General features: G+C 35.3%; 2 protein-coding genes across 5 annotated transcripts; both read left to right on the plus strand.

Annotated features, from left to right (window-relative positions):
* The first annotated feature begins 4,183 nt into the window (after nucleotides 1-4,183).
* LOC112030110 (uncharacterized) lies at nucleotides 4,184-11,233 on the plus strand. Of its 3 annotated transcripts, none has more exons than XM_024062793.2 (11): nucleotides 4,184-4,496; nucleotides 4,927-5,004; nucleotides 6,915-7,008; nucleotides 8,221-8,295; nucleotides 8,391-8,427; nucleotides 9,565-9,648; nucleotides 9,760-9,820; nucleotides 9,951-10,057; nucleotides 10,158-10,223; nucleotides 10,717-10,853; nucleotides 10,976-11,233. In XM_024062793.2, exons 1-10 carry the CDS (start codon nucleotides 4,415-4,417, stop codon nucleotides 10,810-10,812), a joined length of 780 nt encoding a protein of 259 aa, XP_023918561.1. In that variant the 5' UTR covers nucleotides 4,184-4,414; the 3' UTR covers nucleotides 10,813-10,853; nucleotides 10,976-11,233. The 3 variants fall into 3 exon arrangements, with proteins under 3 accessions (XP_023918561.1, XP_023918560.1, XP_023918562.1); XM_024062792.2 differs by having other exon boundaries at nucleotides 4,191-4,496; nucleotides 4,924-5,004; XM_024062794.2 differs by lacking the exon at nucleotides 4,927-5,004 and having other exon boundaries at nucleotides 4,191-4,496.
* A 1,645-nt stretch (nucleotides 11,234-12,878) lies between these two features.
* LOC112030092 (class V chitinase CHIT5a) lies at nucleotides 12,879-15,565 on the plus strand. 2 transcript variants are annotated; one of them, XM_065776689.1, is made up of 2 exons: nucleotides 12,879-14,195; nucleotides 15,309-15,565. In XM_065776689.1, exons 1-2 carry the CDS (start codon nucleotides 13,124-13,126, stop codon nucleotides 15,314-15,316), a joined length of 1,080 nt encoding a protein of 359 aa, XP_065632761.1. In that variant the 5' UTR covers nucleotides 12,879-13,123; the 3' UTR covers nucleotides 15,317-15,565. The 2 variants fall into 2 exon arrangements, with proteins under 2 accessions (XP_065632761.1, XP_023918543.2); XM_024062775.2 differs by lacking the exon at nucleotides 15,309-15,565 and adding an exon at nucleotides 14,758-14,905 and having other exon boundaries at nucleotides 12,884-14,195.
* Nucleotides 15,566-23,177: the final 7,612 nt, after the last annotated feature.

Here is a 23,177-nt window from a genome sequence, read left to right on the forward strand (position 1 = left end):
AGATAAAACGTGTGGTGATCTTTGTTGTGTGATGATTTTTATTGAGTATATGTGATTGGGTTTTATTTTTTTATTTTATAGTTCATTAATATTAGATTCTTAGAATTTTGCACTCATTAACTCACTTAGCATGAAAATTAAAAAACTTAAGTGGACGCATGACACAAATTTAAGTGAATAATTATGGTGTAGTCCTCACATAAATTTAGACATATGTATATGTATGTATATAGATGCAAATTTATATTTGTAAAATTGTTATTTACAACTATATTTTATGTTGGTTTTATTCCACAAAAAAAAGTGTTGTAATTGCTTTAATTTTATTCTTTATATTTTGTGGGATTTTATTGTATTGAGTTTAGTATTAAGTTGGTGAAAAATTGAGCATGTATTGGAAGAATAAATGGATTTTGCGAGAAGATTGTGAGAAATTCGTGAGAAGCTAACCTGGAAAAGAGCCACATGAGAAGCACATGACTGTAAGTTGAAGAGTCGTGCCAGGCTGTCAGTTTCGCGAGTGTCTCGCAGGTAAGACCTTCTTGCAAAGTACTCGTGAAACATTCTGCCTGAAGGATTTTTAAGAGTGACTTTCTTACTGTTCACTTATACTATATATACCCTCATTACCCACATAAATTAGAAGGAGACCATTCAGAGAGAAAAACTCTAGATAGATTTTCTACAACACACACCCATCTTTTAGAAAGAGAGCTACTCATCCTTAGTGAGAAATCATTTTAGCCTCTTTTTCTTCCCTCTTACATTGTCATACCTTGAGAGGATATTTGTAACCAAACACAACTCACAGATTTTCAGAGTGTAGAGAGTGTTTTGGAACTTGGGAAGCTTTGGAAATTTGTCAAAAAAAGCCAGTAAGGTTTGGCGGATGCAATCAGGCGTATTGCGTAATCCGAAGAGTTAGAGAAGACAAGGTTTCGTTAAGTCAGTTGGTAGCAGGGGTTTGGAGGGCTTAAGTACATTGGGTAGACTAGGCTTGGAGGGTTTTTTGTTATTCGTGTACTCCAACTTTATTCTCTAGTAGATCGAGTACTACTTGGAGGGCAACGGAGAGGTTTTTCGCCGAGTTTTTTGATTTCCTCTTCGATAATACGTTTTGGTGTTATCTTGTGGTTATATCTTTCTTCCCTTACTCTTGTACTTTACTTTTGTTGTTTATTATTCATGTTTATGCACTAGAGTAGTTATCGGTTTATTGCGTTTCATTTGCTCTTGTTCCGCACTTTGATAAGTTAGAATAAAAACAATCTAGCTGTAATTTTTAATTGAGAATCTAAACAAGTTCTTGTGTTTTCACACACATTCGAGCTTTCAATATTCATTTTAAAATTAAATTAAGGAATATAAAAAGAAGAGTTCTTGGAAGTAGAGAAAAAAGTAGGAGTAATGCTACATACACAAACTATTTTACTACATTTTTACAAACTGCTGTTGTGGTTTTAATATTTTCTAATAATTATTTGCAAAATAGAAATGTGATGTTAGTGGTGGATCCAGATTAGAACTAGTAAAAATTTTCCACATCAATAGCTCGTAAAAATGTTGTAATATACTTTGTGTCTATAGCATTACTCAAAAAGTAATAGTTAATAACTTAGTGTCTGTTTGAGAATAGCTTATTTAGTTGAAATTGAAATGTTTTTACTAAAAGTACCATAGCTAAAGTTAAAAACTAGCTTAAATAATACAGTGCGATTTATAAATAGTACCAAAAAAATATAATGAGACTTATAAATAATAGTAAAAATAAACTAAGTAATAATAAAATCTGCGTTTTTCAACTAATGCCAAACGCAACCTTAATATTAATGAACGTCCCAAAGAGTAAGGCTTTTAGCCATACACATGTTCTTCTTGGAATTGATGCAAGGAGTAAAATAATTTTGGACTTGCAATGTGAATTCTGTAAAGCACTAACCTTCAAAGACAACTGAAGTAAAGAAAAAAGAAGAAAAGAAAAGCAAATCAAATGGAGAAAATCTGAGAAAACATGTGAGAGAGAGAGAGAGAGAGAGAGAGAGAGAGAGAGAGAGAGAGATGTAAAGAAAATAGTCAATGACTCACCCATGGGCACCGTGTGGATTACCTATAAGTTCAGTTTGAAATGTTCAGATGTAGATTTATCAGTGTGTAACTTGCTGAGGATGAAGAAGAACGAAAACACAACTTCTCCATCATCAATGGCAAAGTAAGTAAGAGAAGTTTTTTTTTTTTTTTTTTTTTTTTAATAATAAAAAAAAATAGCAAGGAAAGAGCAAAATGTTGAAATGTTTTCTAAGATTTTTTTTTTCAAATTAAAAATTTGAGGTAATTGTTAAAATAATTATATGATTGTCATAAGTTGATGAATATCCAATTAATCTTGGCTGTTTCAACTCCAAGTTGTCTCAAATGTGGATTGGGTTGGCTGTGTGGATGACCATCGCTTACTACTAGTTATTAAATTTTCTTAGGTTATAATTTCATTTCATAGTTCTCCAAGAAACAATGCAACATTGCTCACTCTTCAATTTTTTTTTCTTTTTCTTTTTGTACAAGATAGAAATTCTACTATATCCTAATCTAAGTGTATATATATGTGTGAAGCTCCCTTCAACTGAATTCATATATAAAACCTTATTTGAAACTAATGCTAAGGTTACTTAACTTTGATCATTTCTCCACAAACTCGGTGTCACTCTTCTTTCTACTCTTATTATTTGTTGCGATACTTTGGCACCACTCATCTTGTTGCAAACCCGGTGTTTCATGGGATTTTTTTTTTTTTTTTTGCAATTTAACACCAAAATGCTAACAGTTTCTTTAGTTAGCATCATTTCTAAACTATTTAGGAAACTAACATCTCGAGTCTCTTATACTCGAGTTGATTGTAGCAACTCAAGTTCCATGTGCTGGCAAAGCTGAGGTGGATTAAAATCCATGTGGAAATCGAGTATTAGACACTCGAGTTCTTCTACTGCAAAAAAAAAAAATAATAATAATAATAATTAGAGTAAAACAAAACATTTGCCTGAGGAAGAGGAAGAAGAAAACCTCTGCACAAATCTAATTCATGCAATACAAAAAAGAAGAAGAAAAATGAAGGAATTAAAGGAAAATGAAACCTTTGCCTGGAGCCTTTGGTTTTGTCGCTGCCATCGTCGCCTGAGTTCAGTTCGAGCCAAAGGGTTTGGGTTAGGGAGATCTGGGTGTGTGGAGATTTGGGTTAGGGAGGTCGGAGCCAAGGGTTTTTGGTTAGGGAAATTTGGGTTCGTGGGGTTGTTGCCTACTTCTTTGTTAATCTGCCTTTCTTCTTCTTCTTTGTTGTTGATCTCTCTTCATTGTTTCTTTAGGGTTTGATCTATCTATCTTTCTTCTTCTTCGTTGTTACTCTTTGTTGTTTCTTTAGGGAACTTGAGTTTCATATGGAAAAATTTTCCACCTCAGCACTGCTAGTACATAAAACTCGAGTATCTAAGACTCGAGTTGCTATAGTAAAATCTAGCCTATCTATTTTGGTGTTAAATTGCAAAAAAATTATGTTTCATGCCCATGCTAAACATATGGGAATTCACTTTCATGTTGTTCACCAAAAGGGTCACAAATTGTGCTCTAGAGGTTAAATTTATTTCAACCAAAGACCAATGATCTAACATCATGACCAAAATTATTATCTTCTACGCAGATGATTTTTCTTCATGGTTCATTTTTTCCTCGTGACAAGTTAAAATTTGATTCAACCTTAATGATCTTGCTCTTTACCTAATAGTGATTGAAAAAAAAATTATTTGTTTACAATCCTCCTCAAAATTCAATTTAATTAGCCGAATAATTATAACTAATTTAATTCGCAAAATTTCACAATATCTTCCGTTAAATATCTGAATTTGTAAACTACAAAAAAAAAAAAAATTTATTACGTGGATATATATATATATTTCTCAATCAAATAGGGTAGATTTTTTTCCGATTATGTTTTGAGTTATGTTAATCCAATTCGGATTAGGAGAATTCTAATTAAAATTGTAAGAACTAGTTGGAGTTGGAAAAGTAGTAAAAGAGTGACGAAGTAGAAGTATTGGCAGGCTTCGCACGTGCCAAAACGCGCATGTCGGTGCGAAGCAAATACGAGTCCGACCCTTCTTCCCTTCTCTTTCTTTTTTCTTCTGTAGCAAAATCCAAACACTATAAATTAAACCCATCCAAAGTCCAAAAGCCCCTCACTCTCTCTTTGTCTCTCTCTCTCTCTAGCACTCACTCTCTTTCTTTTTTATTAAAAAAAAAAGAAAAAGAAAAATTGTTTCTGTCAATTAGGGTTTTTCAAAATTGTGGTGGATTCGAGTTTTGGTCATCGAATCCAACGGTTGTGATTTTGTGTTCTTTGATTCGAAGAAGAAGAAAGAAGAAGAGAAAGATGCCTCGTACATCAAAACGAAAAGCGGCCCCACCAAGTTCAGCATCCGTCAAATCTTCTGACTCTCTTTCTGTTCGTCCCGGTACTGAATCCCAACCCCCCAAAATTTTTCTCTATGTTTGTTTCCCGAGAAAAAAAAAACGCAGGAAAAGAAAACCATATAAAAATTTCAGCTTTAACTAATTTACTCATTATAAAAAAGAAAAAGAAAAAAACTAATTCAAGATGATTTCTTTAAATCCGTTAAATTTAACGTTGCTGGGTGTGAGCTGGTTTTGCTGTTTGTTTTTTTTTTTTTTTTTGTTGAAATTTAATTTATTAAAGTAAATTATAGTCAATGGTATTGTAATGTAAATATGATCAACTTTATTAGTTGTCCTTTTAAGATTTGTGTAAAGAAAATTGATGGATTTGGTTGAAAATTGTGGTTGAATTTATGATATATTGTTGAGAGATTCTGGGTTTGACAAAATTGTGGCTGATTGATTTTGGTGTGTTGAATTGAGAAGTAGAGAAGAAGCCTCGCACATCAAAACGAAAAGCGGCCCCACCAAGCTCAGAATCCGTCAAATCTTCTTCTGTTCGTTCCGGTACTCAATCCAATCTCCCCCCCCCCCCCCCCCCCGAAATTCTCTTCTTGATTTTTCCCTCCTCCTGTTTGTTTCCCTAGAAAACGCAGGAAGATAATACCCATAAAAAAACGTAGACTTTAATGTGTATTTGGGGGGACTAATTTATGTATTATGAAAAGAAAAAAAAAAGTATTTACTAATTTTAGATGTTGGAGAAATCCTTGGCCGATTTAAAACTTACCCAAACGAAAAATAAAAAATTAAATAACTTGTGGTCTATTTGGTAAGTGGTTTATGGGGAGTATAATGTAAATAGATCAACTTCTATTGTTTTCCTTTTAAAATTTGTCTTCTTTTTTTTTTTTTTTTTCCATGAGATTATAATGTTGCCCTCTTGTTCTTGATATATATATGTAAGCATAAAAGAAGAACTGATATTAATCAAAATAAGTCAAATGGGGACCAAAACCAAACTCCTTTTGCTGAATCAAAGCACTGCACTCGTGACATGAGTGCACTGTACTACCGTCCTCACCTACTGTAAATTACCTAACCTCTCACTTTATGCACAATTGTTGCTCTAGGCCAATCAAAATTTGCCACATGTACTTGCTGGTCCTACTTGTTTTCCACACATGCATGAAAGAATTTACTCGTAGGATACTATTATGATCTTTCCCTTTTTAAAGTTTTTATCAATTTTATGAAATTACTGTCTTACCCTTCATCTGTATTTGCCAAAGGGGGTTGGCTTGATACTTTAGTGGAGATGATATGTGGCTCTAGGCTTATTCACATTAGCTCGCGTTAAAATTTTTATCTATTTTAGCATAAGAATCTATTTTTTATATTTTACCTAACCACTTTTCAAAACACTCACATTAAATTATCTATTCTAAGTTCTATTTCATTAAAATATCAATTTTTTTGATTTTTTTGATTGTTTCACTCTCTTTACACATCATAGCCACCATCCAGTTTCTTCCTTCATCCTTGGGAAAATGGGAAACACAAAGAAAGAGTAAAAGACTAAAATGCACCACAACAATGCTTGTGTATATTTGCATAAGTACTGCAGTTTTGGGTGAATTTTTGGGTTGATTGGGCAAAATTTGGGTTGATTGCACAATAGATGCATAAGCTGTTGTGGGTGCTTTTTTTGGGTTGATTGGGCAAAATTTGGCCTTTATACTATTTTACAATGTTTGATGCAAATGCTTTAGTATGTCTAATGGAATTCATCAAAGTGTCATTATGGAACACGTCAACTTATCAAAAAATAGGGGTCATGGAACGTTTGGTTTTTTGTTGATCATGTTGGGGCAGAATGGGGGCCAAACACTTACATTTTGAGATATATATATATATATATATACAATAATTTGACAATTAACCTTGTGACTATTATATATTGACATCATCACTGTCATTAATTTATTAAAGGACTAACCTATGCTTATAGATGATACTTGAATTATGAGTAGTGTTCATATTGATTACTGTCCTTGCATTAGTTACGTAAATGTAAATAATGCACCTTTGAACTGAATCATAGGTGAGGGAGAGTGTTAGAATAATGGTTAAGTGATAAAACACACATTTCTTATCAGCTAAATTTTTGGGAATAGTGGTACTTTATGAATGTGCATCTCTCTTTTAATCAAAATATAGTGCAAAAGCCTATGGTCTCAGATGCTTTATCACTTGTTGGTATAAGCTGACTAATGAATATTTATTAAGCAAAGTCTGCATATCATTAAGAAAAATGAAGCAAATAATTTTGTTAAATGTTTTCTAGTGGTTACTTGATAGATATTTAATTGTGAAGTGTATGGTTTTGCTATCATTTGATTGAGTCTTCATGTTTTATCTACATTATTAATTATACTGTTCTTACTATCATTCTGTATCATGTTATTAATCCTCAGGTAAAGCTGGAGCAGTTAAAGCTGTAACCAAGGAGGTGGATCGGATAGATCAACTATTTGATTCATATGCAAATAAGGATTTAGGCTTGATTGAGTAAGTGATATATACAAATTTGTGTTTGTTGTCAGGCTACTGATATCTTCAGAGCTGATAATTTTAATGTAGTGATTTTATATTGGTATCCAACATGTTGAACAGTAATGTGATTTTCCCATTGTGTGGCTGTTAGTTGTTCAGCTTGTGGCTTGCACTGCATCCTGATAGCATAACTGATCTTGTTTCATTTGTGGCCTTTATTGTGGGATCATGTCATCTAACTTCTGCTCATGCAACAATGTCAGCTCCCGGAAGGGTTTCTCTTACTATTTAAGTACCTGTAGACTGCAGGATGCTTGCTCTCATTATGAAATTTGAATTGCACACTTTAGATACTACATGATTGTAACTGGTAATGAGCTCCAATCAACTAATTGGAGTGACCAAAACTGGATATGGATTATGGATTCAACTTACTATTTACATAATTGAGTGAAGGAGTTTCTTGACATTCCCAAGGCAACTTTCTGTGTATCAAAAATTTCCTTTGTCCAGACTTTAATCTAATAGTCCATCATTGTTCATGAATTTAACCACTAGGCTATGGATGCTTGACTTGTTACTATGTCTACTTTTAAGAATTATTTGTTTATATTGTCTATCTACAATTAAGTGTGATATTGCTTTACATATAAAGAAATTATACATTTACATTAACACCATGGGCATGTGCTCTATTTGTGGATATCTTTGGAATGGGTGAGCTCTAGTCCATTAGGTTTGTCAACTCAGGTCAAAGATATCCTTACTGACCCCCCAAAACATCTTTTTTCATTCTTATTCATCATTTTATGGTTTCAAGCCCATCTGTGCCATGATTTTCTAAAGAAAATTGATTGCATTAAGGAAAACTCTGCTAATTTTAACCCAATTTCCTTTGTACTCAAGCATAATTATGTACTCAAACAAATGATTTAGAGGTCTATTTTTGAGTGGATGACTATTTTGGCCAGTATCCAATCGCCTTTTTTTATAAAAAAAATTCCTAGACCCTCTGAATCTGAGATTGTTTTTTTTTGAGAAGTAGGCCAATGCACATATTGTGTATCTGACATTTCTCCTCTTTTATATAAAATTATTTGACTTATAAAAAAATTCCTTGATTTCATGGCCAGCATGAATTGCTAAAGTTGATGCGACTGTAATTGATCAAATGTGCATCATTAAATGATTACTGATTTCCTTGTGCTGTTATATATGCTTGAACAGTCCAGAAGGAGTTGAAACACTTTGTTCTGACATGGGAGTGCAGCATACTGATGTTAGGATATTGATGCTCGCTTGGTATGTTGTTTTTCGTGTACATGTTATTCTGTCCATACTTCATTCTGATTTATATCTTACGTTTATCATAAATTTGTCTTGTTTTCATTTAACAGGAAAATGAAAGCTAAAAAGCAAGGTTATTTTTCTAAGGTAAGCCTGAGAATTGCTGCTGCTATTAACTACTAGAACATATTGCTATTGGGCTTACATGTCTTCTTATATTCTGGTTGTCAACTCTTTGATGTGCATACTTCATATGAGGAATGTATAACTTTTCTGATGGGTAATGAAAGAATCCACACACGTGCACTTTTGTACCCACATACATATAATATATGAGACATCCCAAGACTTTCTAGTAAAGGAGAAAGATGATGAAAACCGACCACCAAAGTTATGAAAAAAAGCCTTTTAACTGAAAAGAAAGCACCCCCCTAAACTTCATATATCACTCGTTCACAAACATCTCCCTATGAAAACTTAAATTTTTATAAAATAGATGAGTTCTAGATTTTTGCAACAAATCAAGCATGCTTAAATATCTCCCTTTAAAACTCTAAAGATGGGTCTTTAAGTTTTGAGATGCCCTAGTGAAAGGAGTGAATATTCAAAACTGTCATACCAATGTATGTGGTGAAAACCTACATGCTTACTTTGAGGAAGATCACCCAGCGACATTGGGATCACCCATGACAGTCCAATCTGAGAGGAAAGACAGGATAGAATGCAACCTGGCAATCATGGGCTACAAAGGACATAACTGAGAAGCACATCTTTGGACTTTGGACTTGGGAACAGTTGACTTTATCTTCTTATGTCCCACCGAGAGACTAGTAAGCAACTCCCAAGTGATCCAGGCTTGGTGAAATTAAGGACCTTAAGAGCTTTATCGTGTTGCTTGTATTGTTCAAGCTTCTCTGGAATCTGGGGCTTACAAGCAATTATAAACCTACCTTCTTCAGGCTAATGGTGGATATTGAACATGGATGACATTCTGTCCTGGACATGGTCTCATCGCACTATAACAGTGGTGTTATGGCTTATAGTAGATGAGAGGAATCAGTTTGATCCCTTGTTTAAACCCCCCAAGTAGGCATGGGTGCTAGCAGGCCATTGGTTGTTATATTATCTTTAATACAATCTAAAACCGAGTTAACCATGACCTTGAAATATATATATTCCCTTTACTGTTCTTTTAATCAATTGTTACAGCTTCTTGAATTTCCTTTTTTAATATTTTTTTATTTGTTCATCGAAATGTTATGATCAATATCCTCCATTTATTAGGATGAGTGGCGAACAGGACTAAAAGCTCTAAAGGTCGACAACCTTGAAAAATTAAAGAAAGCGCTCCCAACCCTGGAGACTGAGGTACTTATACTTTAAAGTCACATGGAATAGTTGGTTCAGAAAGTAAACTGTTTGCTAATAAAAGACAGAAATGGAGCTTGGAACTGATCTTGATTTTTATGTGTAAAATAGGTGATGACGCCACCCAACTTTGAGGATTTCTATGCTTTTGCATTTAAATACTGCCTAACTGGTGAGCTTGGCAGGCATCTGCCTTTTTTGAACATTTCATTGCACTCTGTTTTTCAAGACAATGTTCTTTTATCCTCTCTCTCTCACAGACACACATTTTTTAGCTAATCTGACGTTGATGAAATTTTCAGAAGAGATGCAAAAGTGTGTAGACGTTGAGACCATTTGTGAATTGCTGAATCTTGTTCTGGGTTCCCAATTCTGTGCCCAGGTTGATTCAATAACTGAGTATCTAAAGGTAGGTTTCTTGTCTACGTGGATGTAGATTTTTTGTGTTTTGTTATTTCGACATTTACCCCATGGTATGTTTTGTGACCCATGGAAGTGTTTTCTGGCAGTTCCAGAGTGATTACAGGGTGCTAACCATGGATCAGTGGGTTAACTTCTATCGTTTTTGCCATGAGGTAAGCAATTGTTTTTGCCATCATTCTGTCATCTTTTTTTCTTGCACTGATCTCTGGGGAGTTGAATCACATAAAAAAGGAAGTAAATATAAACTTATGTTATAGTTAGGTTTTTTTTTTTTTTTTTTTTTCAATACAATTATAGCATCCTGATCAATGAAAATAAAGAAAAAACTTGACATGTTCTTTTACTGTTTATGTCCAATACTGCTATAGAACAAGGAACACCGTGCAATGCTGCAAATGTCTTGTATTTGGATAGTTGTATTGTCATGTTTGAGTGGTTGCCTTTCCAAGATTATTTTTCAAATTATCATATTCTTGGGATTCATTTGGGGTAGTAGTAGACATAATTATATATTCCGTCTGTAAGAAATGCGTGACTGTAACTTGATGTGGTAATTGATGGCAAGATATGATTAGCCCTTTTTATGCAGGTTCTTTCAATTAAATTACTCTTAAAAGTTTAAATCCTTCTCTTTATTGTTGGCAGATAAGTTTTCCTGATCTTCACAACTATGATTCCGACCAAGCTTGGCCTCTGATCCTTGATAGTTTTGTTGAATGGTTGAGAGAAAAGCGAAAGTAATTTCAGCACCTTTGGCCGTCAGAAATCAATTCAGATAAATGGTAATCGTATTTATATTTTCTCTTTCCTTTTGAAAATCAGTTGACATCTGACCAATTGGCTTTCAAACTAGAAGAATGAGGATTTATGGCTTTATGTTAATATGTTATACTTGGATCTGCAGGACTCTGCAAACTTTGAAGTAGGGATCATATCTAACAAACTATTTATACTGACAACATTGCTGAAGTTCGTTTCTCATTCAAAGCTGCAATTTTGTGATCTGGAGGTGCTTCAGGCATTCTTATTTTATTCTTGAGCATTGCAGAACTGTTTTTGTAACATCAATATTTTTACTTAGGTTTCCCCTTGCTCCCGTTGACTGGTCAATAATAATTTTTTTAATTAGACATGAGTTATAAATGAATGCAGCATTTATTTATTTTGGATTTTAAAAATGAATGCAGAAGATTAATTTAATTAAAAATGGATAACCTACATAGCTATCAGGATGCAGAAGATTAATAATCCATATGATCATTTGTAGAATAACTAGACCAATAACAATCGACATGTTTCTTTCGTAAACAAGTCAATTGTTAATCTTGTTATTTGGTATTTATCAAAAAGATAAAACTTAAGTACAGTATCTTAGAGCATCTACATTGGTGGTGCTAAATAATTATATTACTATTTTTTGCACAGCCAAATGCCAAAATGTGCCCTACAATTGTGGAGCCAAAGGTATATTTTTTGGCTCCACAGTTACAATGCACAGCTACTTTTGGTTGTGCACGGTAACTAAAAAAAAAAAAAAAAATTATTTGTGCGTTCACACTGCTTTTGATTATTTTACTTATTTTTATTCTTTCTTTTATTTTTATTTTTCTTCTGCGCTCATACTGCTATTGTTTGTGTGTTCACACTTCTTTTACTTATATTTTTTCTTTTTTTATATAGCGTTCACACTACTATATATTGTTTGTGTGTTCACATCGCTATTGTTCTTTTATTTTTATATTTTTTCTTATCTAATATATTGTTTTTTTATTTGTGTTCACATTGCTATTGTAGTAAGTATATTATTTTATTGTGATGTTTATATTATTTTATTATATTGAAAGCTAAAACAGATTCATTAATGCTAAATGTTTTATAAAATGAGTAGTAAAATAGATAAAAGTAGCTTTTTGTGGTGTTAAATAGCTAAAAAAAATAGCTCCATTAATGTGGATGCTCTTAGGTACTGTTTTTTAGGTTCTTCTTTTAAGATTCGATCATGTGGCTACTTAATTAAAAAATATATTTTTATCCTATGAGAAAAAATTCACATGACGGAATTTTAAAAGAGAAATTTAAGGAACAACAACTAAGTCCCTTACCAAAATAAAGAATACCTTGTTTATGAAGTTGAAGATCGTGTGCATTGTAAGTTGCAAGCTACAAGGTATATTACTATAAAATTCTTCCCCTTAAGTTGCAAGCTACAAGCTATATGACTATAAAATTCTTCCCCTTTCTATAGGCCACACCACTTTCTTTCAATTATCATTTGAATTGATTCCATTTTCTTTCAATTGTGACTTGACACCACTTTCTTTCAACTGTAACTTGACGTCACTTTCTTTCAATTGTCACTAGAATTAGTTTGATGATAAAATGGGGTGAGCCACACAGGGTTTGTTTAGGATTCGTTTATTTTATCGAAACTAAAAACTTTTTACTGAAAGTACGGTAGATAAATGTAAAAATTAGTTGAAATAGTATAGTAGGATTCATGAATAGTATCAAAAAGTGCAGTGAGGCTCATAAATAGTAGCAAAAATAAGTTGGATAGTAAAATAAGCTAGCTTTTTAATTTGGAGCCAAACGCACATAGAATTGAAATGTCAAAATCCTATTGAAAATAAGAACCCAACTAATACTCATCAAATTATTAAAAAAAAAAAAATATATATATATATATATATAGAACTAACACTCATCAAACAATAGGGACAATACTCATCAAATTATTAAAAAAAAAAAAATATATATATATATATATATAGAACTAACACTCATCAAACAATAGGGACATTGTAAATTTAATTTAAATTTATGCGAACCAAACCTTATCAATGTAAATCCAAGAGAGCATTGAATATAGACGCAGCCAGAGCTTCCACACCTATCAGTATTTTTAAGGTTATATACTTAGAGTAGAATTTTTATCTTATTAAAAAAAAAGAATAAAAAAAAGGGTTTATATACTCCAATATATGATGGCAAGGACCGAGACAAACCTTACTCTCTAGCCAAAGTCAACTTCACCTTCACCATCGCCTATTCCATGTTGAAACTTCCTGAAAGTACTTCACCATCTCCATCTACACCTCCTCGTGGTATCAAAGGTGGTTATTGGCCTTCATGGCGAGCCGAAAAGTTTCCTCCCCCAGCAATCTCTACATCCTACTTCACTCACCTCTTTTATGCTTTTGTTGTGCCTGATGCCAATAGTTACCAAATTTTGATCACTCAGACTGATGACAAATGGATGAAAAACTTCACGGCCACCCTCCACGCTAAAACTCCTCGAGCAAAGGCCTTCGTATCCATTGGAGGTGGCACTGCAAGCCCACACACTTTCTCCAATATGGCAAGCAATCCAGATAGTCGTGCAGCCTTTATCAACTCCTCAGTCAGTGTGGCTAGGAAGTATGGCTTTGATGGGCTTGACCTCGATTGGGAATTTCCTCATACTCCACAAGATATGTCAAATCTCTCATTTCTCTTTAAAGAGTGGCATGAAGCTATTGAAAATGAGTCTTCTATCTCTGGAAAACCTCAGCTGTTTTTAAGTGCAGCAGTTTATTTTGCATCCAATTTTTTCCTATCCAACATACCTAGAGCTTACCCTGTCGAAGCCATAAACAAATATGTTGATTTTGTTAGTCCCATGTGCTATGATTATCATGGAAGCTGGGACACTTCAGTCACTGGTGAACACGCTTTGCTTTATGACAAGGCCAGCAATATTAGCACTAGCAATGGCATTTCATCTTGGATCAAGGCTGGGGTTCCGCCGCAGAAATTAGTCATGGGCCTGCCACTTTATGGAAGAACTTGGCAATTGAAAAGTCCAAGCGAGAATGGAATTGGAGCTCCTGCAGTTGGAACTGGGCCTGGCAATAATGGTGTTATGAAATATATTGACATAGTGGATTTCAATGCGACAAATGCTGAAGGTGTGGTGTTTGACGAGCAGACTGTATCGATGTACTCATATGCTGGAACCGATTGGATTGGGTACGATGGGCCAACATCGATTGAGAAGAAGGTTGAATTTGCCAAGGCTCAAGGTCTTGGTGGGTATTTCTTCTGGGCCGTTGGGTATGACAAGGACTTCACACTTTCTAAAACAGGTAGATTTTTTTTTTTTTTTGTTTATTTTTTACATCAATGAACACAAAATTTACAACCATTTCTAACACAGTTGAGGTGACTTTACGATTAATACTTAATTAACTAATAATAAAAGTGGTTTAATGGAAGTGATTTTTTCTTAAATCACAATTTGCCGTGTCAATAATAGATGTGAAAAAGACTCTAAATTTTTTTTTTTTTTTTTGTGTGTATATTTTATATTTTGTTGTTGTGCTTGTGCGTTTACCAATTTGGAATGCCAATGACAATCATTTTTAGCATTTTATTTGGACAAAAAAAAGCAGGAAAAACAAAAAATCTTTAACCCACCATCATATTTCATCAACAGGAATAGTTAAATTTCCATAGAATTGGAAAATCACAAATATATGAAGATTGAGGAGTATGATCTTTTTAATTAACTAGGATTCAAATACGTAGGCTGGTGGATTATTAATTTGTTAGCTGTAATACTTTTAAAATGATTTGAGCCTTTAAGGAGCTAACTTTTACATGAGTTTTAGTTGCTACATTGATTCCATTGTGTTTGATATATGGCAGCTTCAGACGCATGGGATGAAGAAATCTAATTTGTACGAATTGCTCTGTGATGTGTATGTACGTGCGTCACAAATAATTTGCAGTTGTATTATATACGTTTGTAAGACAACTTTTCATTATTTATAAATAATGTTTCATATTCAGCTTCTTTGAGTGAAATGATAATTTTTATCCTTGCTAGAGCATATACAGATTTTGCACACCATAAGAGAGAAATTCACAAAATTATCTAAGATTGCTACGTTGTAGAATCCTAGATTAATTGTATCCAAAAGACTATTTTTTTGGAGCGTTATAGCAAACTCAATTGAGTGAAGGCAAATATCATCTTCAAGATAGAGAATTTATTTGTGCTTCTAAGCTTAGTTCAAGTTTGTGTTTCTTCATTGATTTCCCCTAAAATCCCAAAATATAATCTTGTTATAATAAGCAACCTCTCTCTCACACATGCCTATTCATGCATGCAATTTTCTTTCTTTTATTTATAAGGTAGTAAAAAATATATCTAAAATCAAGCCTAACCTTACGTGAATACCTGGTCTCTCCAGCAGACGATTGAAATCTTCTAAGAGTTCACAACACAATAGATAAGGTCCTAAGGAGCTCCAAAGGCTGACAATCTTGACAAATTAAAGAAAGCTCTCCCAGCCCTAAAGACAGATAAATACTTATGCTTTATTGAAGTCACATGGAATAGTTATTTCAGATTTGTAATTGTTTGCTAGCTAGTAAAAGGCAGAAAATGGAGGCTGGTACTGATCTTATTTGAAAAATAGGTGATGAGGCCTTTTTTAGAACATTTCAATAATATGGATTATTTTATTTTATTTTTTTTATATAAGATAGAAATTATACTCTAGCCTAATCTAAGTGTATATGTATGTGAAACTTTCTTTTGGAGACTTGAATCCTGGCCCTTGCCCTCTACACCTCACAAGCGCTTATATTTGTGGAGTGACCACCGTACTAAGGGTGTGCAGTGGTCAATCATATGGATTTAAATAGGTGATTTTGTGCTTATGCATTTAAATACTACAAAACAGGCGAGCTTGATAGGCTTTTGCCTCTTTTAGAACATTTCATTCACATGGAAATTATTAGGTATATTTGGAGTTCAAGGAAATGATACTTCCTCCTCTCATAAGAATGATGAATTCATATGAATCCCAACAACAGTATACTAAGTGAGACATACTTAGATGCTTCAGGGCAAGATGATGCGGTGATCCTTTCTCTTACATTCAATACGCATACATTTCAAGTTTCTCCTAATGGTGGTGGCTCTAGGAAATTTTTATAGGGTAGTCACTAAGAAAATTAAATTATATAAAATATGATAAAAAGAGAACCTAAATATATTGATATCACAAAAAAAAAAAAAAAAAAAAAAAAAAACATACACACAAATACATGATGTTTTACAATTTTCTTATACAATTTCCATGGTATCAGCATTTGTTTTTGTGGGCATACTTTGAGCTTTATGCATGTATATGACTCTTGAGTGAAATATTTTTAATGCACTCTCAATGCACAAAAATTAAAAATAAAATGTTAAAAAAATTTGTAATTTTTACTGCATGAAACTTACAAATCAATGTGTCAATAAATGTGATTGATGAATTTCAACCATCTCATAACTGAATTTTGAATTGCACTTTAATTTGTAAGACCAATGTAGTAAAACCTATAGTTCCTATAGAACTAAAAACAAACATTTGGAATTAAATAGAGAATGTACATATCAATAATAATTAATTTTTGGCCTTCCAAAGAGTAAGGGTGTTTTCTTTATGAGGGTATTTTTTTTTTTAAGAAAGAAACCGATGACTTTATTTATTCAAAGACTGAAAATTAGCTAATACAAAAGATGCAATATTTGTTGGATAGGACTCCAACCAAACTAAAATAGGAAAACAATGTCTAGCTCTTTAGGCTAGGGCATGAGCTACCACATTACCCTGCCTACGGATATGAGAGAAAGAGGTACTCACAAAGGAGTTTACAATGCATAAAATATCTCAGATAAGATGACCACCCGAATCAAAGTCCCAACCGCCCCATTAAAGGCTCTTATTACCTGCTCTGAATCCCCTTCAAAAATCACCATGTCAAGAATAAGTTACTGAGAAAAAAGTGCGGCTCTTCGGGCAGCCAGCAACTTCAACGCTTCCACTGATGGTGGCTTTCTGATCTTCTCCACCAAATTAACCTTTACCTCGCCTTTAAAATTGCGGACAATCACCCTGACCCCAGCTTCATCAGATTCACCAAACATTGCACCGTCGAAGTTAATCTTCCAATTTTCTCGTGCAGGCGGACTCCAACTCCTAGGAGTAGCTTTACGACAGAGGGGGAACTGTACTTCAGAGACATAATTGAGCGCAAAGCTTGCAATCTGACCCAGCGGCTTGGTGCTTTCATTCAATCGAGTCTTGTTTCTGTGATACCACACTGACCACGCAGTCGTAGTAAATAGGGCTACTGTCTCAGATTTAGTGAAGACCTACTTTACCAAATCCCCAAATGATGTAAAGACCATCCCAGACCTGAGAACCCAGCCAAAGTCTTTCTCCCGTACCTCCTTAAGATCGTTACAACTCCATAAGGAATGAAGAACATCTTCTGTAACAGTTGAGCAATGAGTACAGGCTGCATCAGTGAGGATTTTGCGTTTCACCAAATTTTCTTTAGTTGCTAGGGAGTTTATGTAGGCCTTCCAAAGAAAGTGTTTAATTTTTCCCGGTACTTGATTTCTCCAAAGCTTCTTCCAGAAACCCCTTTCTTCAGTGCTAGCTCGGGCAAATTTTCAGCAGAATCTTGGGCTTCACACAACAATTTGTACTCGATTTTGACTGAATACTTCCTGGACTATTCAAGGGGTCAAATCAACACATTGGGATGTGGAATCGAGCAAAGTGGGAGTGCTTAGATCTGAGCTGCATCAGGAGGATGAAAATAGCGATCAATCAGCTGGATATTCCACCAACCCGAGGTCTGATTGATGAGCTCAGAAACTGTGGCCTCCAGATGAAGCTCACCCGAGGAAGAAGATATAACTCCATTCCCATTAGGCAGCCAATTATCAATGAAAATTCTAATATGCTAACCATCTCCTATTCTCCATCTTGCACCAGCTTTAATCAAATGTCTTGATTTCATGATGCTTTGCCATGCATAGGACCTCGAAGATGCAGTCGCTTCAAAAATGGACCCATGAGGAAAATACATGGCTTTAAACACCTTATAAAATAGTTAGTGCCTATCATGAACCAACCTCCACACTTGTTTTTCCAACAAAGCCTCATTGAACTTGCACAAGTCTTTAAAACCCATGCCGCCCTCTTCCATGAGTTTACGTAACACTTCCCATTTTTTCCAATGTATTTTTCGACATTCCCCTCTTTGACCCCACCAAAATCTACTAACAAGCATCTCAATATTTTGACAAAGGCTAACCAGAAAGCGAAAGCAACTCATGGCAAAGGTCGGAATAGCTTGGACCACGACTTTAAGCAAAACCTCCTTCCCGGCTTGGGATAAAAGTTTTTCCTTCCAACCCTGAAGCTTTCCCCAAAAACAATCTTTTATATGATTGAAACTTGCTCTTTTATTTCTCCCCACGACTGCTAGTAAACCCAAGTATTTCTCATACTCCTTAATTTTTGGAACACCCAAGAGATTTTGCATTTCCTGCTTGGCCGAATCTCACACATTACCAGTAAAGAAAATTGTGGTTTTGTTTGCATTTATTTTCTGCCTCGAAGCTCTCTCATACTTCCTAAGGATCTTTAGAATTTTTACACATCTTCCACTCTAGCACGACAAAAGATGAGACTATCGTCGGCAAACAAAAGATGAGATATTTTTGGCCCATTTTACAAAGGGAGAAACCTTCAAGGTGCTTTACCGCCATTGCTTGTTCTAAAAGGCCATTTAAACCTTCTGAGCAAACAAGGAAAAGGTAGGGGAGAGGGGGCCCCTTGACGAATACCTCTAGTTGGGGTAATGGGTTTCGTAGGCTCACCATTTATCCAAACCAAGTAAGTCAGTCACTGATTGAACACACTCCATAATCTAGCCAACCCACCTACTATGAAAACCCATTCTTTCCATCACCTTTTTGAGAAACACCCACTCTAACTTGTCATATGCTTTACTCATGTCTAGCTTTAGAGCTAAATGCCCCACTTTGCTCCCTTTCTTCCGTTTCATATGGTGAAGAGTCTTAAAAGCCACCAAAATGTTGTCAGAAATTGCCTTATCAGATTGAAAGGTGCTCTGAGATTCTAAGATATATAAGGTAAGACTTTCTTCAACTTGTTAGCCAACACTTTTGATACAAGCTTAAATAAAATATTACAAAGTGCAATGGGTTGAAATTCAGTGACATACTCAGGATTTTTAACTTTAGGAATAAGAGAGATAAAAATATGGTTCAAGCTTGAAATGAGGCTACCTAAATTAAGGCAAAATAGCACTGCCCAACTACATCATCGCCAATATCACTCCAAAATTTTTGGTAAAAAATGGGAGGCATTTCGTCAGGACCAGGGGCTTTGAGGGGTGCCATTTGATTTAGTGTAGACTCAATTTCCACCCAAGAAAATAGGCTAATCAGACTATCATTCATATCTTCTGTCACAACAGATTTAATGGACTAAACAACATCATCTACTTCTGTCGGCCTTGAGGAGAGGAACAGATTTTTATAATAGTCTTGAACCATACTCGAGAGATTACCTTCGCCTGTAACCAACACTCCATCTAAATTTCGGAGCTTCATTATTCTGTTACGATGGAAGCGTTGCTAAGCTCTTGTATGAAAGTATTTTGAATTACGATCTCTGAAAATCATCCAATGCTCCTTGCTTCGCTGCTGCCACATTTTTTCGTCTAATCGAAGGAGGTCCACTATTTTTTATTTAAGCTTAAGGAACCACTCCACATGTCTTCCCTGAGCTACTTCATGTTCAACCACTTTCAACATCTTCTTTTTCTCAATAATCTCTCGTTTCACATGGTAGAAAGAGTGCTTACTCCGTTGCGAAAGGCTTTTCTGACAAGCCTCCAATTTTGTGACTACTATTTCCATGGGAGAACCCATAATAGACCTGTCCCAAGTCCGCATCACTGTATCCCTACAGCCCGAGTCCTCAAGCCACATCTGTTCAAAGCGCCAAGGTCTCAAAGTCTTGGCTTCAATCTCCTCAAGTCGAACATAGATTGGGTTGTGATTCGAAGACACACAGGTCAGAGTTTGTACACTTGTTGACGGAAATAAATAGTACCATTTCGCTGGGCATACTGCCTGATCCAGCCTCTCCCAAACCATACCTCCATTCGGGTAAGTCTTTGACCAAGTGAACTTATTTCCTAAGAATTCGAGATCCAATAAATTACACTCATCCAATACTTTACGAATCTGTTCCATCTGTCCATAGGGCCTAAGTCTGCCACCATTCTTTTCACGTGATTTCAAAATTTCATTAAAATCACCTCCACACAACCATGGCAAAGTCTCACGTTTATGAAGAGAGCGAATCAAATCCCACGTATCATATCTCAATTGTGTTTTTGGTGCTCCATAAATTCCTATGAAACGCCATGCATTGTCTTTTCCTTTATTAATCACCACATCTATATGATTCTGAGATGAGGATTCCACATCTAAACTAAATCCATTCTTCCAAAAAAGAGCTAAGCCACCCCCATGAGTAATCCTTGACACTCCATGATAGTGACCAAACTGAAGAGAATCATGAATATTGCTTAGCCTTGCTTCTTCCAGCCATGTTTCGGCTAAAAACACAACTGAGGGATCTTGTACCTGGACTAATTCTCCAAGCTCCTAAACTGTCTGCCGGTTCCCAAGCCCCGATAGTTCCAACAGATGAGATTCATTGTTCATGGCGAGACTGTGAACCAGCCTTCGCCAATATGACTGCATTTTCTTTGTCAACCTGCAAAACCAATTTAGTTTTTTTTTTTTACACTCCTTGTTGATTTTCCTGGACAGTGTAGCCTTCTTTTTCCCTGTGGGTACCTCCAATTTTTCCTCTGATACAGAAGGGATGCGATTAATGCGGGTCCAGAGGGTTTTAATGGAATTGAGGTGCACATAGGAGAGTTCAATGTATTCGAGAAGTCCACCAAAGGGAGTCGTTTTGACCTATTTATCAGTGATGGAGAATTACACGTGGCCGAAGGCTGAGTTATACTTCCTACGTGGATAAAATCAATATCAAACTTAGTTGGAATAATAGACTCCTCATTAGGTAACATTTCTAAATTCCCATCCACGCCTTCCATCGCATCAAACTTATTCAATTCTACATCAATGTCATGTAAATTATGCGCAAAGTTTCCTTCTACATTGAGCTGACCCCTAAATCCCCGCGGAAGATCAATCAAATCCTTGAAAATAGGATATGAAGTANGTGATTCGAAGACACACAGGTCAGAGTTTGTACACTTGTTGACGGAAATAAATAGTACCATTTCGCTGGGCATACTGCCTGATCCAGCCTCTCCCAAACCATACCTCCATTCGGGTAAGTCTTTGACCAAGTGAACTTATTTCCTAAGAATTCGAGATCCAATAAATTACACTCATCCAATACTTTACGAATCTGTTCCATCTGTCCATAGGGCCTAAGTCTGCCACCATTCTTTTCACGTGATTTCAAAATTTCATTAAAATCACCTCCACACAACCATGGCAAAGTCTCACGTTTATGAAGAGAGCGAATCAAATCCCACGTATCATATCTCAATTGTGTTTTTGGTGCTCCATAAATTCCTATGAAACGCCATGCATTGTCTTTTCCTTTATTAATCACCACATCTATATGATTCTGAGATGAGGATTCCACATCTAAACTAAATCCATTCTTCCAAAAAAGAGCTAAGCCACCCCCATGAGTAATCCTTGACACTCCATGATAGTGACCAAACTGAAGAGAATCATGAATATTGCTTAGCCTTGCTTCTTCCAGCCATGTTTCGGCTAAAAACACAACTGAGGGATCTTGTACCTGGACTAATTCTCCAAGCTCCTAAACTGTCTGCCGGTTCCCAAGCCCCGATAGTTCCAACAGATGAGATTCATTGTTCATGGCGAGACTGTGAACCAGCCTTCGCCAATATGACTGCATTTTCTTTGTCAACCTGCAAAACCAATTTAGTTTTTTTTTTTTACACTCCTTGTTGATTTTCCTGGACAGTGTAGCCTTCTTTTTCCCTGTGGGTACCTCCAATTTTTCCTCTGATACAGAAGGGATGCGATTAATGCGGGTCCAGAGGGTTTTAATGGAATTGAGGTGCACATAGGAGAGTTCAATGTATTCGAGAAGTCCACCAAAGGGAGTCGTTTTGACCTATTTATCAGTGATGGAGAATTACACGTGGCCGAAGGCTGAGTTATACTTCCTACGTGGATAAAATCAATATCAAACTTAGTTGGAATAATAGACTCCTCATTAGGTAACATTTCTAAATTCCCATCCACGCCTTCCATCGCATCAAACTTATTCAATTCTACATCAATGTCATGTAAATTATGCGCAAAGTTTCCTTCTACATTGAGCTGACCCCTAAATCCCCGCGGAAGATCAATCAAATCCTTGAAAATAGGATATGAAGTAGAATTAGAAATATTTGGGAGGGAAGAATTCGGAATTACCTTTTCCAATGATTCCGTTGGAACTCCATTCTCCAGTAAGGATGCTTGATGAGACTTTGAAAAGTCTATGCTTCCCAAATCCTTTGGGACTTTAGAATCTTTTTTCTGTTGATAAAACCCCGAAACTACAATGGTGGATTTTCTAATTTGATTTTATAAAGGAGCTGTAACCATGCCCCATAATTTTGATCCTTCACTATAAGCGTGCCTTCACTATTGTTCCATAGATCACAATCTTTGTTGCCATGAGTTAAACACCCACACCAATAACAGATACTAGGCAACCTTTCATACTTAAAAGAAACCCACACCGTGATTCCACCTTCAAGGGTGATTTTCTACCCACGACATAGAGGCTTCGATATATCAAGAATAACATGAACACGCAAATGATCACCCCCTTCCATAACTGCAAAACTAGAAGGGTAGACTTCACCAATACCTGAACATAATCTTTCAGCCACCGTTTAATTCATAAAGCTGATCAGAATGTCGTATTCTGCTCCCAAAAAGGGACTCTCTCAAAATCCAGGTTTCAAACGTAGGTGCTATTATCATACCTCTGAAAAACCACCAGAAATTTATCGAAACTCCAAGGTTGAGAGGAAAAGATTCTGTCACAGTCAAACTTATTCTCGAAGATAAAGAGAACAATATGGTTACCCTAGTCCTTAATCTTGAATCCATTTCAGTGCGCCATAGCTGAGAGAAATTACGAGCTATTGCATCAAATTAA

Source organism: Quercus suber, unplaced genomic scaffold (assembly GCF_002906115.3).
Source record: "Quercus suber isolate HL8 unplaced genomic scaffold, Cork oak 2.0 scaffold_140, whole genome shotgun sequence".
Taxonomy (NCBI): domain Eukaryota; kingdom Viridiplantae; phylum Streptophyta; class Magnoliopsida; order Fagales; family Fagaceae; genus Quercus; species Quercus suber.

Excerpts from the sequence above, each read along its gene's own strand:
- LOC112030110 (XM_024062792.2), top strand. The coding sequence starts at position 4,415 with ATGCCTCGTACATCAAAACGAAAAGCGGCCCCACCAAGTTCAGCATCC. Across the intron at positions 4,497-4,923 it reads CTCTCTTTCTGTTCGTCCCG|TAGAGAAGAAGCCTCGCACA; the intron begins GTACTGAATCCC and ends TGAATTGAGAAG. Across the intron at positions 8,296-8,390 it reads AGGATATTGATGCTCGCTTG|GAAAATGAAAGCTAAAAAGC; the intron begins GTATGTTGTTTT and ends TTCATTTAACAG.
- LOC112030092 (XM_024062775.2), top strand. The coding sequence starts at position 13,124 with ATGTTGAAACTTCCTGAAAGTACTTCACCATCTCCATCTACACCTCCT. Across the intron at positions 14,196-14,757 it reads CTTCACACTTTCTAAAACAG|CTTCAGACGCATGGGATGAA; the intron begins GTAGATTTTTTT and ends GATATATGGCAG.